At 37.0% G+C, this 14,994-nt stretch overlaps 1 protein-coding gene across 1 annotated transcript in view; it reads right to left on the minus strand.

Annotated features, from left to right (window-relative positions):
• The window catches only part of LOC121383166 (hamartin-like), a 38,518-nt gene that overhangs the window by 18,487 nt on the left and 5,037 nt on the right, over window positions 1-14,994 (minus strand). The window contains exons 4-11 of the mRNA XM_041512996.1: window positions 11,234-11,386; window positions 9,802-9,946; window positions 8,996-9,150; window positions 8,469-8,542; window positions 7,437-7,609; window positions 3,240-3,434; window positions 2,445-2,521; window positions 980-1,427 (exon numbers count right to left, since the gene is read on the minus strand). Of these exons, the coding sequence (XP_041368930.1) occupies window positions 980-1,427; window positions 2,445-2,521; window positions 3,240-3,434; window positions 7,437-7,609; window positions 8,469-8,542; window positions 8,996-9,150; window positions 9,802-9,946; window positions 11,234-11,386 (1,420 nt within the window). The remainder of the gene's footprint in view (window positions 1-979; window positions 1,428-2,444; window positions 2,522-3,239; window positions 3,435-7,436; window positions 7,610-8,468; window positions 8,543-8,995; window positions 9,151-9,801; window positions 9,947-11,233; window positions 11,387-14,994) is intronic.

The raw sequence follows: 14,994 nt of genomic DNA on the forward strand, positions 1-14,994 counted from the left end.
ATAATATGAAATGAATTAATATCTTCCTTATTAGAAACATCATTTAATGTACAGATAAGTAGGTGTTTTAATGTACGTTGAGGGATTGGGTGTACGTGCAGTCGGATATTTTACGAGCAGTAAAGTCCCGTAAAACGATAATAAACTATAAATTCATCAAGTAGGCCTATAAAATAGTTTTAAATTTTTTTTAACCGGGGGGGTGGGGGTGGGGGGTGGGGGTGGGGGTGGGGGGTGGGGGTAGGCTACTAATTATGTCATAGGTGGGACCGATTGGCAATTTTAATTTTCCCCACCCCTGCTGTACAGGAACATCAACCAAATGAGTTGAGTGATATAAATTAAGATCAATTATGGGTAATAAACAGGATATTAAACTCACTACCATTTCATATCGTGTTTATGTCCCTTGTGAAATAATTTTCATTGTCAGTTGCTAAAGCTCGTAACAACTGAAAATGGAAACTCATTTAATATCCTATAAATATGTATAAAATTGCTGTCGCAAAGTGCTATGAAATGAAGGAAATGTTTTATTTAACAACGTACTCAAAAACATTTTATTTACGGTTATATGGCGTCAGACCACACAGATATAGAGAGGAAACCCGCTGTCGCCCATTCATGGGCTACTCTTTTCAATTAGCAGTAAGGGAACTTTTATATGCACCATCCCACATACAGGATAGTACATACCACGGCCTTTGTTAAACCAGTCGTGAAGCACTGTTTAGAATGAGAAATATCCCAATGGGGCCACCGACGGGGATCGATCCTAAACCGACTGCACATCAAGCGAGTGCTTTACCACTGGGCTACGTCCCGACCCCCAAAGTGCTATGAATTTCAAGGACTAAGCATGCATACATTAATGCTGACAAGTTCTCCCTATTAATATTCTATGTCCCTCTCACAAAAGTTCACCTTCTGTAATTTTAACAATTCTTTGTACATCACATTTTATCACTTTGACTCTAACCTTCATCGGCCGGTGAGATGTCCTGCACCATGTTATGAAAATCATCCATAGAAACCGGCTGTGACAACGAATTTAACTGGTTATCACCATCAAGGCTGTCTCGTTTATCTGAATCACTTGAAAGACTTTTCTCCAGGTCAGTCTTCCCACTGTCCGTCAACTCTTTGTCAGAATCTACTGAACTCTTCCTATCACAGCTGGCACGAACTTCAGTGATTTTGTCAAAGCGTAAAGCTCTTATCGTGGATTTCATTGGCTGAGCCTTGTGCGTGCCCAGTGGTGGCTCGGCAGTGAATTCGGGTTTGAGGGGTGAAGGCGGGATACTGTTGGGCTGGGAGACTGGGGTAAGTTTCAAGTCGCCGAAAGCCGGAACCCGACCAGCACCGCTTCCCAAACTGAGTCTCTTCAGGTCACCTCTCTGTGTAACCGTGCTGCGACTTCCACCAAGCTGAAATGAAGATAATTTTAATTAAGGCAATCATTATCTTAAGAGTGTAGGTTACTATTTAAGAAAAATTAGGTGGTTACTGAGCACAATTAGGTGTTTAACTGCAAGTATAATAGGTAGGCAGAGAGGGGTTGGGTGAGTAGGCAGGCACTGACAATCACTGCCAACGGTCTATTAATGAACACCCTTGGGATCGATCCCCGTCAGTGGGCCCATTGAGCTATTTCTCGTTTCAGCTACTGCACCACGACTGGTATATCAAAGGCTGTGGTATGTGCTATTCTGTCTGTGGAATAGTGCATATAATACTAATGGAAAAATGTAGCGGGTTTCCTTTCTAAGACTATATGTCAAAATTACCAAATGTTTGACATCAAACAGCTGATGATTCATAAATCAATGTGCTCTAGTGGTGTCGTTAAACAAAAAACAAACTTTAAATTAATGAACACCCTGTTTACGGTAAGTCTATTTTCTCTCTTTACAACACTTGTCCTTTTAGCTAAAAAGCAATTTTAATGCAGGATTTTCAATAATTTTCATAAAATTGAGATAGCCTTTATTGGAAATAAAAACATGTAATGTCTAATCCTGATATCTGACTACAACTTGGGAAAACCTTTTTTGGTCTCGTTTTAACTTTACTTTATTATAGTTAACCGTTAAAGTGACCACTCAACCATGAGCTATAAATATCTCAAAATATGAAATAAATGTCGAAAAAAAATCATACTGAGAAGGTGGTAGTTATGATGTAATTTAAACAAGATAGCAATCAGTAATAAAACTTAAGAATACATAATTATTATTAATAATAAGACCATGTTCAGTAAGAACATTTTCATGATGATTGCAATATAATTATGCAAAGTTCAATCAGACTGCTATAGGATGAAACAGGTTTACCTATTCTATGAAATTTTTTTTTTTTAAAATGGGTGAGGAGAGATCCCGTGACAATCTCTATAAATATCAACACTAACTGCCAAATATCTAAGAATCAAAGAGAATAAATACCAGATCATCAGAAATAGTTGGCGTCTGCCGAGGAGTTCCATCTTTTGATGGTAATACTGGAGTGGTAGGATTTGTGCCTGAAATCAACAGCATAGGAGAAAATAAATCACAGGATGGTGATGATAAGACCTGACAATGGAGTATCTAGAATTGCAAGTTGAAATCAGGCTTCCAATGTTATAGACATTTAGACCCAATTTCTTATTAACTGCTAAACCAAGATTCATGGTTCAAATTCGGGTCAAACAAACTTTGCATTTCATGTTAAGAATTCAATTTTGACCTATGTTCAAAAGCTATTTTAACCTAATGGTTTTGCACACAAAACCATTTCAAACATATGTCACTGATCAATGAATCATTGTAAACTAAATTTGTCTGAGCATAGTTCAAGGTTTAAACCTCTCATATGTGAATCACCATCAAGAAGTTGGGCCCTAGCGTTGGGACTGGGGCTAACGGAATGAACAAATGAATGTTTAATGACACCCCTGCACGAAAAATACATCGGCTATTGGGTGTCAAACTATGATAAATCCAAACATGAGGTGATGAACAACATCAATATAAAAATTCTGAAGTGTTATTTACGTATTATTTTTTAAATTATATATTACCCATAAAATGTATTTCATATAGCAGACCTTTTAATAGTAAAGAGCAGAAAGAAAATTGCTGTGACATCACCAACTACACTCAAAGTGGTGACCTATCACTATCCGTAACAGTAGTGGTGTTGTTGCGAAACCTCTCTAATGTAAACTGCTGTTATTAATATATCTAGTCAAGCTGTACCAGCAAACGATGGCGGCAAGCTTGAAGCGCTGGTGTCCATGAAGCTGGTGGCTGGGGTGGTTCTCTGAGACGATGGTGGAGTAGATAGACCCAGAATAAGGGAGGGACTATTCTTCATGTTGAGATCCAGACAGGGCAGTTCCTCACAAAACTCTAGCCATTTCTCTTGGTAGGGAGGTTGTGGCTGGTTCAAAGCTAAGACATACAACAATTTATTTTTAAAGTAATTTTATTATATTATTTTTAAAGGAAACATGTCACAAGACCATATTATAGCTCATTTTAAAAGCAAAATGATATAAAAATACTATACAAATAAGTTTATAACAATAAAATACGCGTAGTTAACTTAAAATGAAGAAATTACGCCAATCAGTATCAAAGTACGATTTATGCATATTTATTCGTGAGCTTCGGGAAAAAAAGGGAAGTGACGTCAGAGCCGCTGTACTCTTCCATTGTTGTTAACTGTTTATATATGGAGTAAGGGCCTTACGATCTTTTCAGTCCAGCAGTACCGTACTGCGTGGCCTTCGGGTGTAAAAATAAACAGTTTAAACGATCGGGATTGTCTTTTTACGGTTTTCCAAAGCATTGTATCCGAAGAAAGACCCGTGTATTTTATCGCAAAACAAAAGATTGGACACCAACACCGCATAGTACTTTGGTGTCCCTATTTTAGTATTTACAGCCCGGAGCCCGAATATTACCCAGAGATAAAAGCAGTACTCGGTTGCGAATGCCGAGGTGTACATTGTACATATTTGGCACAAAGATACACCTCAGCACGATGTATTTATATATGTTAAAACAAAAATGTCGATTTTTTTTTGTTTTTTTAAAAGAAGAGATTTTTCATGTTAGGCCTACATAACAAAATCTGTATTCACCGTCCGAAGAAGGAAATGTCAATAATTAATTAAATATGGCATATACAAACATAGGATTTGGCATGAGGATACATCTCGGTACGATGTATTTAAATATGTTTAAAAAAAACAAAACCCACTACTGTCGGTGTCGAAATAACTATTATGTTTCATCCATGGGCTGACTTGAGAATCGGAGTGTTGTTTTAGTTAATTGGTCCTTTCTTTCCGTGGCCTGCACATGTGATTCCTGATTGGCAGGTGTATGTTGCAGGGTATCGACCAGGTAAGTGATTACCACTGTCTAGACATACGTACAAAATACTTGCCAGTTTTTTAAGATCACAGGGTATTGTGGCGTAACCTGTCGCGACTATAGTACAATGTTTATGGACATTATCAGCCGCCCTGCTTCATTACTGTAAAAACTTTGATTAAGTAGACTTTTCCATCTAAAATTACAAAACTGACCAATTACGTAGTACCAAAGAAAAGAAAATTATCACATGGGTATCGTGAGTGGTCGTTTTTACTCTAATGCACCCTACCAATAGGCCTAATAATATGCTGCTTTTTTTTAAAAGAGAAAAATACTATAACCCCATTTCGTTCTATTGATGCAAATTGAAATGTATTTAGTTAAAAAGTTGATTATACTCTCAAGTCATTTATGTTGTTTTACAAGTCAGGTTAATGAAAGTGAAGCGCCTTGTAAATTAGAGCGTTTGTTTACACTGTGCATACAGATTTCATTATGTACAGCCCGAACATGAAAAATGCGATATTTAAATACATCATATCGAGGTGTATCTTTATGCTAAATATGAACAGTATACACCTCGGCATTAGCATCCGAGTTTTGGTTTTGTCTCCGGGTTACTTTCGGCGCCAGGCTGTAAATTGGTCGACTGGTCTGGTCTGGCACCATCGGTTTCTCCACCCTCCGACTCGCTATCCGTTTTTTCTTCAGTATCACTGTTGTAAGTAAATGTGTGTCTTTCTTCATTTACTAACAGCTCAAATTGATATGGCAAAACGTTTTGCGAACGAACACTCATTGTTTTGGTAAGCTGTGCAAGTCTTAGATTCTTTATGAGTGGTACGGACTAATGCTTTTAAGTGTAAGGCTTCAGATCAAGCGACGCGTCTCTGACGTCACGGACCTCGTGATTGCCCTGCTCATTAAAGATCGGCAATTTCCGCTAAGAGCTCGTATCTGGGGTTTTCTTATGGAGATATTTTAAGTAATTAATTTTTTTTTTTAATTTTTTTTAGGTGATTCAATTTATAATTAAATGTACATGGTTGGTGCCAAATATAGGTTACGTGACATGTTTCCTTTAACAATTTGGAATTGCAGCAATTAATTTTATGGAAAGTTTCTGAAAAAATTAAAAGAAACAGTACATAATAAACAACATCAGTGTTTGTAAAAATCAAGACTATTTTTCTTACACCTAGTCAAAGGAAATGCTTTAGCTGGAACTGGCCCAGCTTCTTACTTTGCAATAAAACATAGAAGTAATCTATGTGACTGCCACTACCTGATTTTTGTTTTTTCAAAGATAAGCACAGTTATGTTAAGGATAACCAAAAATGAATGCAATTCCTTAGTGGTCAGACTGGTGTAAATAAAAGCAATTTGGAATATATATTTTAAAAATATTTAATAAGTAAACCAACAGCATATTTTGGTAGCTCAGAAAATAAATAAAGTTTGATACAATTTTTTGTTTTCTTAAAAACTTTACAACTTAAATTTGAGTTGCTCTCAAAACATTATAATATATAACTATACTGAAACACAATGAAAACACAAAACCAACTTTTCATTGCAAATAACGACAAACTATTAATGAATTGATGGATAATGTAATATGACATTAATGACTGGTATTCATGAGATACATTCACATGGAAACATGGCCAGTTATCATCAGTAATTGAGTTGCATTCGTAATCGAAAAGTTCAACACACACCCCCCACCCATATCAAGGTCAGTATCTGGTGTGTCCACCACTGGGCCGTGAGCATGCGTGAAGACGACGGGGAAAGGATTGGCACAAACGTCTCAAATAAGCCATATGAATGTTCCTCCACTCCTCCTGCAACGCCTGTGCAAGCTCAGCGACGTTACGCGGTGGTGGCTGGTGGTGACGTTCATGACGTCCTAACTCATGTGTTCAATTGGGTTCAAATCCGGTGAAACGGCGGGCCAGTTCATAACAATGATACTGGCTTGTTGCAGGAATGCCTGGGTAATTCTTGTAGTATGTGGACGGGCATTGTCTTGTTGAAACAGAAGGGGACCTCCTGGTCTTTGGTGATGGCGCAAAAGTGGCTGGAGAACTGGTCTTAGAATAACATCACCATAACGCTGGGCTGTAAGAGCATCGTGGACAATGATGAGATCACTCCTGAAATCACAGTTGATTGCCCCCAATACCATCAGACAACTGCCGCCAAACTGATCATGTTCCCTCGCACATCCGTCAGCATACCGTTCATGGAATCTCCTGTACACACGTGCTCTTCCATCTGCAAAGGAGACAGAGAAACGGGACTCATCTGAGAAAAAATGCTCCGGTAAAAGGCTGGTGGATGATTACCATTCTGGAGAGCAAACTGTAGTCTCGCAGCACGACGTCGCGGTGTCATGTTGTATGGGCGTCTAGCCGTTGTATGGGAGTCCAGCCGTTCTGAGTCGACGATGACCGTCATCGGATGGATAGGCCTTCCATGAAGTCCTATCGTGTTGCTTGCGGTCATCGTCACAGTTCTGAACTGGTCACGGAGATGGTGTCGTCGAATCTGCCAATCTTGGCGTGGGGTCTAACGGGACGTTGACCAGGTCGAGGTCGATCACGGACACTCCCAGTCTATTGATGACGTTCAACAAGTCGTCCAATAGTTGATGGATGGACTCGGACGGTCCTCGCAACTTGGCTTTGCGAAGTCCCCCCCTTGAACCATGCCCAGTTCTCACTCCCTTTGTTCTTCTCCGAGTCGTGGCATTCTTAATGTGACGAGGAATATGACACCATTACGTGACTTTTGTGTGTCCACATACTGGCATTTCACGTGCATTGCATGCAGCATGATTGAGCATGTAGTGAACGGATTTCACACCATTTTGTGTGTTTGTGGAAGTGTATGTGTAACGAGAACAAAACCAGGATTAAAACCCAGACAAAAGTACCAATCAATGGCTTCCTCTCATAAATTGTTATTTTAAATCCAATAAATATATTTTTCATTAATCACAACAAAATATTGAAAAATATCTGTTTTGCGTTTTCAGTGTGTCAGTATAATATATTGACATACATGAATGCAGACTTCCTGATACATCCATATTAGAGTCAGACAATTTTGGTGCAGTTCGGTATCGACCACGTGCAAATATGGGGCAGTGTAATTCTTCCCAAGTTCCTTCTAATGAGTCCAAAGAGAGTTTAGCACAGTCCACAACAATGTCCTGAGTTTCCATGCGTTTCCACCTAGCAACAAGAAAGCAAGACAAAATTCAACAACATTTTAGTTTACAAAGATATTTCCAGGTAATCAACAGAGCAAATCAAACACTTTTACTATGCATCAGCAACTTATTATGATGCCTGCAAAAACACAAAATGTTGTAAGTCTTTGTGAAAACAAAACAAAAAAGTCACCAAAAATCAAACATATAATATAAACAGAGAATACCACAAGAGTGGCTGTTAGATACCATTTAATTTATGAGTTGTTTTAAAACGTATCTAACAAGCAAAACCAAGTTGGACAGATTTTTAAATGACGAGTTGGAAGATAAATGGTATCTAACAAAACAAATGTAGTATTTTCTTTCTTTTGTCTCCTAAAACAAAAAATCAGGTAAAAATAAACTGAAATGTCTTTTGCAACTAAAATCTTAACTTTCAGGTTAACTTGTATAAACTGAAATGTCTTTTGCAACTAAAATCTTAACTTTCAGGTTAACTTGTACATCACAGTGCAATCAATTTCAATTGTCCTTTTTAATCACTGAATGGTATGGTAGTGGCAACCTGGTCATTACCTAGGAGCAGCCAGTAGTATGTCTTTAATTTTATCATACATATGTGTGTTATTAGTTTGTGCTATCAAAAATAAAGTTTAGGTAGAAAAGATTATTCAGTAATGTGTCCAGCAGAATGAATGGTTTTTCTACGTTCAGAAAAAATATTAAATTTTCCTCTAATATTCTAAAGTTTAACTTGAATTTACCAAACCCATATTTGGTTTTCAGTTGTTGAACTCTACTGATGTAAAAACGGGATAGAGTGAGATTACTAGATGAAAATGCTAGACATTAAAGGGCTAATATACAGAATAAAATACCTGTCTTTCGTCATTTCACTATCACGGGAACCAGTGATCAAATATGGGTGTAGACGAACTCGTTCCAACATTGGCTGTGAATTAAAACATAATTAGACTCTTATAAACTGCAGATTTACACTTAAAAGGGATTTGCATCAAAGTTTAATTCTTTCAGTACAATTAAAACAAATTTTTATTATTCTAATGCATGAATGAATGTCTTTAGAGCTCCAAGAATTTGAGTCCAGGCCTGGTGCTTAATATTAAACTTTTAGAATCAAGATTCAAGGCTCTAAGTCTGAGACTTTTAGCAGCAAGACAACATCATACACACACTGCATACATATGATGTCATTAGAGATTTGAGTAACTTATATATGTATGGCCTTCGTAAGACAAGCTGGAATCTATTTTTGAAATGAGAATTTTAAGTGTCATCAAGCAAACCTGCTTAAGAAAGTTAATGCAGCACTCAATAATAAAACTTTAGAATATTTGTTTTGACACTGATAAAGCAAAAGCAAGACAGGCACTTTTTACGTTACCATGATCACTTCATCATATACGAATGTGTTTTCCCTCTTTTGGAACTGCTGTCGAAGATAGGTGAGAAAGTGAGATGGATACATTCCATACAGACGGTGGAACAGACTATACAGGGCCACTTGCAGATGGAGTAGAAACACATCTGGTGTGTTGGCTAAAACATCAAATATTATAGTTGTGAAGGGTCGGAAAATTACAAACATTTGCCAGACATTAAAGTATCATGAGTTAACAGATAAACCATGTGATGGCTGAAACACCAAACATTACAGTCATCAATGGTCTCAAAAGTACAAACCTTTGTTGGCAGTCATTAAAGTGATTTGAATTCATGGATGAAGTAAAAAAAAAAAAAACCCATGGTGACGAGGGAGATAACTCAACAGAGAAATGGATAATTCCACAACAATGTTGTTGTAAAAAATAATAATAGTTGTTTAATGATGCACTAGCACATTGTTTATTTTGCAGTTATTCAGTACTTCATATGGAAATCATAGATGGTTAAGAATAGCAAAGATAAAAACACAAAAGTAATCACAGAGGTTATATACAATGTGACACACAAAATACAGAATATTTGTAAGTTTTAATGAAAATTTGGTGTTAAGTAAAGTATATGAAAGTCTGTGCCACCAAATGACAGTAAAACCCACGGCTCACTACTTTTTGTTGGAAGAATAACCAATTTGGATATTCTTGAACAAGCTATAAAATATCTGTGTTATACATTAATTTTAAAACCTAAGAATAAAAAAGCCAATTTTATTAAAGCATGTATTATATCCTTAAAAAATTAACAAACCTGGTTTCTTAACAGAGAATGCAGCCAGACGACCAAATATGTCAAATATTTCTTGGAGATGAGGCGCAATAGTTACTGGGACAACAGGAAGTAATACTGTTATTATTACCAATGCCGTCATCACTACGGGAATGTCAACCTCAGTCTACAATAAATATACCAGTGAAAATACATTGGAAATAAGAACATAAATAATAATAAAATCCCTGGAATATGAATTTAGACTCGTATCTGTGGCAAGGTAGTGACTGATTAACACTGTAGATAATTAATGTAAATCGGGGGGGGGGGGGGGGAGGAGGAGGAAGAATGTGTAAATATAAATTTTGCACTGTTCGCAGCCAACCTAAAGTCGCATAATTTATAGTATTACATTATTTTCATTGCAGATTCACACAAGAGACACTAACAGTTGTTCATGAAAGTTACATGTCATGAACATGTGCTAAGGTGCATATTTACAAAAACAAAAGGCTTGGATGTCACAATATTAATCCAGTTTACAACTGTATTCGATTACCGGTAATACTGGAACTGAAAAAGCCTGCGTGTAGACAGCCATTTAAAAGTATTTAAACTAAAAAAAACATAAACACCAACAAATATGGTTCCCTGAATATTTAGAGAACCTAAAAACAATTTTTTATTATTTTTATTTTAAGAGTTTTTTTTTTTAAAGACAAATCTAATATAGTTTATCCCATTAAAAAAAGAAAAAAAGATCAAAAGCAGAAGGCAGTATTGGCATCCCTATAAAGCCTACCAAAACTTGAAATGCTGCAGAAAATTCATATAAAGACACTTGGACTTTAGCAGACAGTAATGTGTGGTATACATGAATGTATGAAAATAACATATTTAGAGCTGGGTGATATTGAAATCTCAAGTTCAGAATCAGTATTTTTGGGGTGATTTACCTCAGTATTGATACAGTATTCGGTATTGGCATAATACCTATATCGAGCGGTATTTTCGGTATACTCTGCTTTAAATGCATGCCTGAGTTAAGGTTCACCTGCTAATTTCATCTCTCTTTTTTTTCAAGTTCAAGTTTATTTATTGCCGTAAGTTTTACAACTCATCAGCATACATAATAAATACATGTCTATATACAATATGTACAGTACAATCGTGGGGAATAATTTTCATGTAATATGGTAAATAATCTAAATTAAATTAAATTCCATACACAAGGCCCTCTCACCCGCTCTTCTTTTCATCCATTTTGCGTTCATCAGATATATTGTAAAGCATTAGCTTTACTAAATGGTGGGAAACATTTTTCAATACCGAAATTTTGGCATTTTGATATTTACGGTATACCGCCCAGCTCTAAACATATTGTGCACTTGGTAACTGAACAGGTTTCAAGGTGACTGAAAACTTTAAAAAAATAAATATATTTAACTAATAGAAAAACTAATTGACTTACCTTAAGGCACTTGATAATGACATTGAAGATTGATGTCTCGGCCAGCTTGTGTGTCCATGGTGGCTGTTTGTAAACCAAGTACAACATCAGCTGCAGAGATGGAAGTTTGTGTTCTGAACTTTTTATACCATCCTGCAACTTGTCAATTAAATACTGGAACAAAAACAATTTATACTCATCAAAAAGTTTGTTTTCTTTAACTACACCACTAGAGCACATTGATTTATTAATCATTGGCTAATTTTGACGTATAATCTTAGAAAGCAAACCCACTACATTTTTCCATTAGTAGCAAGGAATCTTTTATATGCACCATCCCACAGACAGAAAAAGAAAGTGACACTGAAAATTCTCAATTTAAAAATTACCAAAATATATATACAGTATACCCTCGATTTACCGCCTACTGTGGTACCTACGTGATTTTGGCGTTATATCGAGTTGGCGTTAAAGTGAGGGTGCCAAGGATGCGCCACCAAACATATTTTCCATTTAATACATCTGCATGTATTAAATGTCATACAGTTTGTTTAAAACAACAATAAACAAACAGAAAAAACAAGGTAACAAGTTAAACATTAATTTTAATTTGTCAATCAGGAATGAACATTGGAAATATAAAAACGTAAACAAGTAGGCCTACGGTGAAACGGTAAAAAGTACAGTAAATTTGAATAGCACAGTGTCAAAGTCAATCCTTTTTAAAAAAAGTCCAGAATATTTTTCTGCTGTGTGCTCAGAAGAATTAACTCGTTCACTCTTGTTTGGAAAGAAATTATCGAATTTACATCGGACTCAACTGAATGTGGATTACCTTCTATAAACCGAAGAACTGTTTTGATCGCGTCTCGCACACATACCGCTGAGGGAACTTCTTCCGGTTCAGGGTCAGAATCGTCTTCCTGGTCGACACACTTTTCATCAGGTTTCTTCACACTTTGCACAATTTGTTCATCAGTAAGATTGGCGAATGTCTCGGTTTCTTTGTCAACATTAAGAAATTCATCAACACCCATTCTCAACTCTTCTTCAATGGCAAGTCTGTGTGTGACGTCACCAACGAGATCCCGCAAAGGTGTCAGTTCATCTGCTGTCCAGCTTAACTCATCGTGAGGCTCTCGTGGAATGATCCCTGTGTGGATCCAACAATTTTTTATCGTCGTTGCACTAACAATATCCCATGCTTGTTTGACAAAGCGAATCCCATCACAGAGTGGCAACTGGAGCTCATTTCCCGTTTTGTTGTCATCAATGCACTGCACAAGTCGTTGAAGTTGCATCTTTCTATACTGTCCCTTGAATGCTTGAATAATGCCAGCATCGAGTGGCTGAAGATGGCTTGTTGTGGTTGGTGGCAGGAAATGAATTCTTATGTTAGAAAGTTTCTTTGGAATGATGTGGCTAGGCGTGTTGTCCATGAGAAGCAGAATGTGTCTTTTCTGGCGCTTCATCTGGGTGTTCATGTTTTCCAAGTAACGTGCAAACAGCTCCCCGTTCATCCAAGCCTTTTTGTTAGCCTCGTAGTCCACATACAAATTTACATTAAAGTTCTTAAAACACCTCGGCTTTGCAGATTTTCCTAGCACGAGTGGTTTAAACTTGTCAGAACCATCGGCATTGGTGCACAACACAATTGTTATCCTGTCCTTGGATTTTTTGGTGCCTTTGTTGTTGGTCGTCGTAGAGAGGGATCGATCTGGCAGCATGCGGTAGAAGAGACCGGTTTCATCAGTGTTGTAGACATCTTTTAAGTCATACTGCTTGATAATCTCACTGGCCTTGCTCCGTCCGTCTGTAATCCGTTGTCTGTCAACACCGGCACTTTCACCTGAAATGACATGCTGGGCGATGTTGTGTCTTGCTTTGAATCTTTGAAGCCACTCGTTGGAATAGGCGAAGTCGGCAATGTTAAGTTCAGCACCAAATGACCTGGCTTTAACTCTTAGAATTTCGTCAGTGATGGGGACATTTTGAGCACACGCATTACTGAACCACAAGAATAATGCTTCTTCCAAATTTGTATGCTTTGCCAATTTTAGTTTTTTCCGGGCTGGTTCAACGTTTTCATCTTCCCACTTTTCCTTCTGTAGTAAAATATCGCCCACTGTTCGTCGTTTCACTGGATACGCCCACAAAGCAGAAAAGTGGTTGGCAATGTCTTGCTGACTTTTAGATGAATTTAACTTCGAATATTTCACGATTTCGCTCTTGCGAACTGGATCTAATAGGACACGTTTGCGTTTAGAATCCATTTTACTGCAATGAAATGCCTGATCGGTACCATGATATTTATCCCAAATGCTGAGTTGAAACTCGCATAGAGGCCCTGCTCTTAAAAAAGCTTTTCAATTTTCAATTCTTTATTCACTTTGAGCTTTGCAACTAACTCATCAGCTTATACAGCTTACACACAATAACAGTTAAAAAGGATGTTTCTTTATTTATTAAACGCGGGTCATACTTGATTAGGACTAAAACAACTGATGTTACGCATTTACCCAGAATGGCCCGACCAAATCCCTTATTGTCACATGATCATCAAACCGGTTTTTTGTCTGGTACCACTACTTCTTTGAACTGCGGGATCACTGCACTGACAACTAACTGTAACACAGTCAATCATTAGACAATACGAAAAGTAACAACTCCTGTAGAGCTTAATTACGGCCAATGTACTCCTGTCAAGCCACTTGATTACAGCTAATTAGAGCACGGGCGATACAATCGAGGGACTGTAACATCTAAAATGCATTTTGTTCAAAAAGATGTTTGGCAGATGGCGGATAGCGAGGGTGGCGCTAAATAGAGGGAATTAACCAAGAAAACAAACGGTACTTGGAAGAAAGTTGGCGATACGAGAGGTTGGCGTTAAATCGAGGTTATACTGTATATATATTTATCATATATCTTACATTTTCAGTGCAATCAAAATATGTGATATTTTTCAGATCACATACTTTAAGAATTTGATAACTTTGCAAATTAGATGTAAATTAATTGAGGTTACGGCACTAGGTTTATTGACATTTAAGCAAACGTACTTTGGTGACACTCCATAACTGACATATGCATTCATATTCCTTAAATAAAAACATTTTAATGGCAATTTGACACTGAAAGCTGTCCAGCGTTCAGAAAACAAAAAATGTTAGGCCCTAATTTATTTTGATATAAGGACATCCAAAATGACGTCATTCGAGTTTGACGTCATTTCCATTCAAAAATACAAGGCGCCACATATTCTTACATCATTTGAATATCTAGTAATGGCTGACTGGAATTAAAGTTGTGTGTACAGTTTACAAAAACATGTTGTATGAAGCTTGAGATTATATGATAAAGAGATTATTACCCTCGTGTATTTCAGTATCGTCAATATCATATTATTAGGAATAAAAATAATGTATTATGCGAGCCTCTGGCGAGCATAATACGATTTTTATTCCTAATATATGACGATACTGAAAAACACTCTGGTAATAACATATATATATATACTCTTCAAAAAAAGAAACGCAAAAGGGTACAAATGGGTTATAACTCCGATTTTATGTTTCCTACCGGTTCATGCTTTGTGAATATAAGGTCATTGCATGTCCCAAACACATTCCCACGGTTACATTCGATAAAACGCAGCTACTGTAAAATAAAGTTTCAAAATGTGAATATTCGCAAAAACGCAGCCACGTGCAAACCATGTCACCACTGCACGTGCGTTGTCTGCACGTGCAACATGAACACCGACAGTATAAAAGTGCAGG

Source organism: Gigantopelta aegis, chromosome 10 (genome assembly GCF_016097555.1).
Source record: "Gigantopelta aegis isolate Gae_Host chromosome 10, Gae_host_genome, whole genome shotgun sequence".
NCBI classification, from domain to species: domain Eukaryota; kingdom Metazoa; phylum Mollusca; class Gastropoda; order Neomphalida; family Peltospiridae; genus Gigantopelta; species Gigantopelta aegis.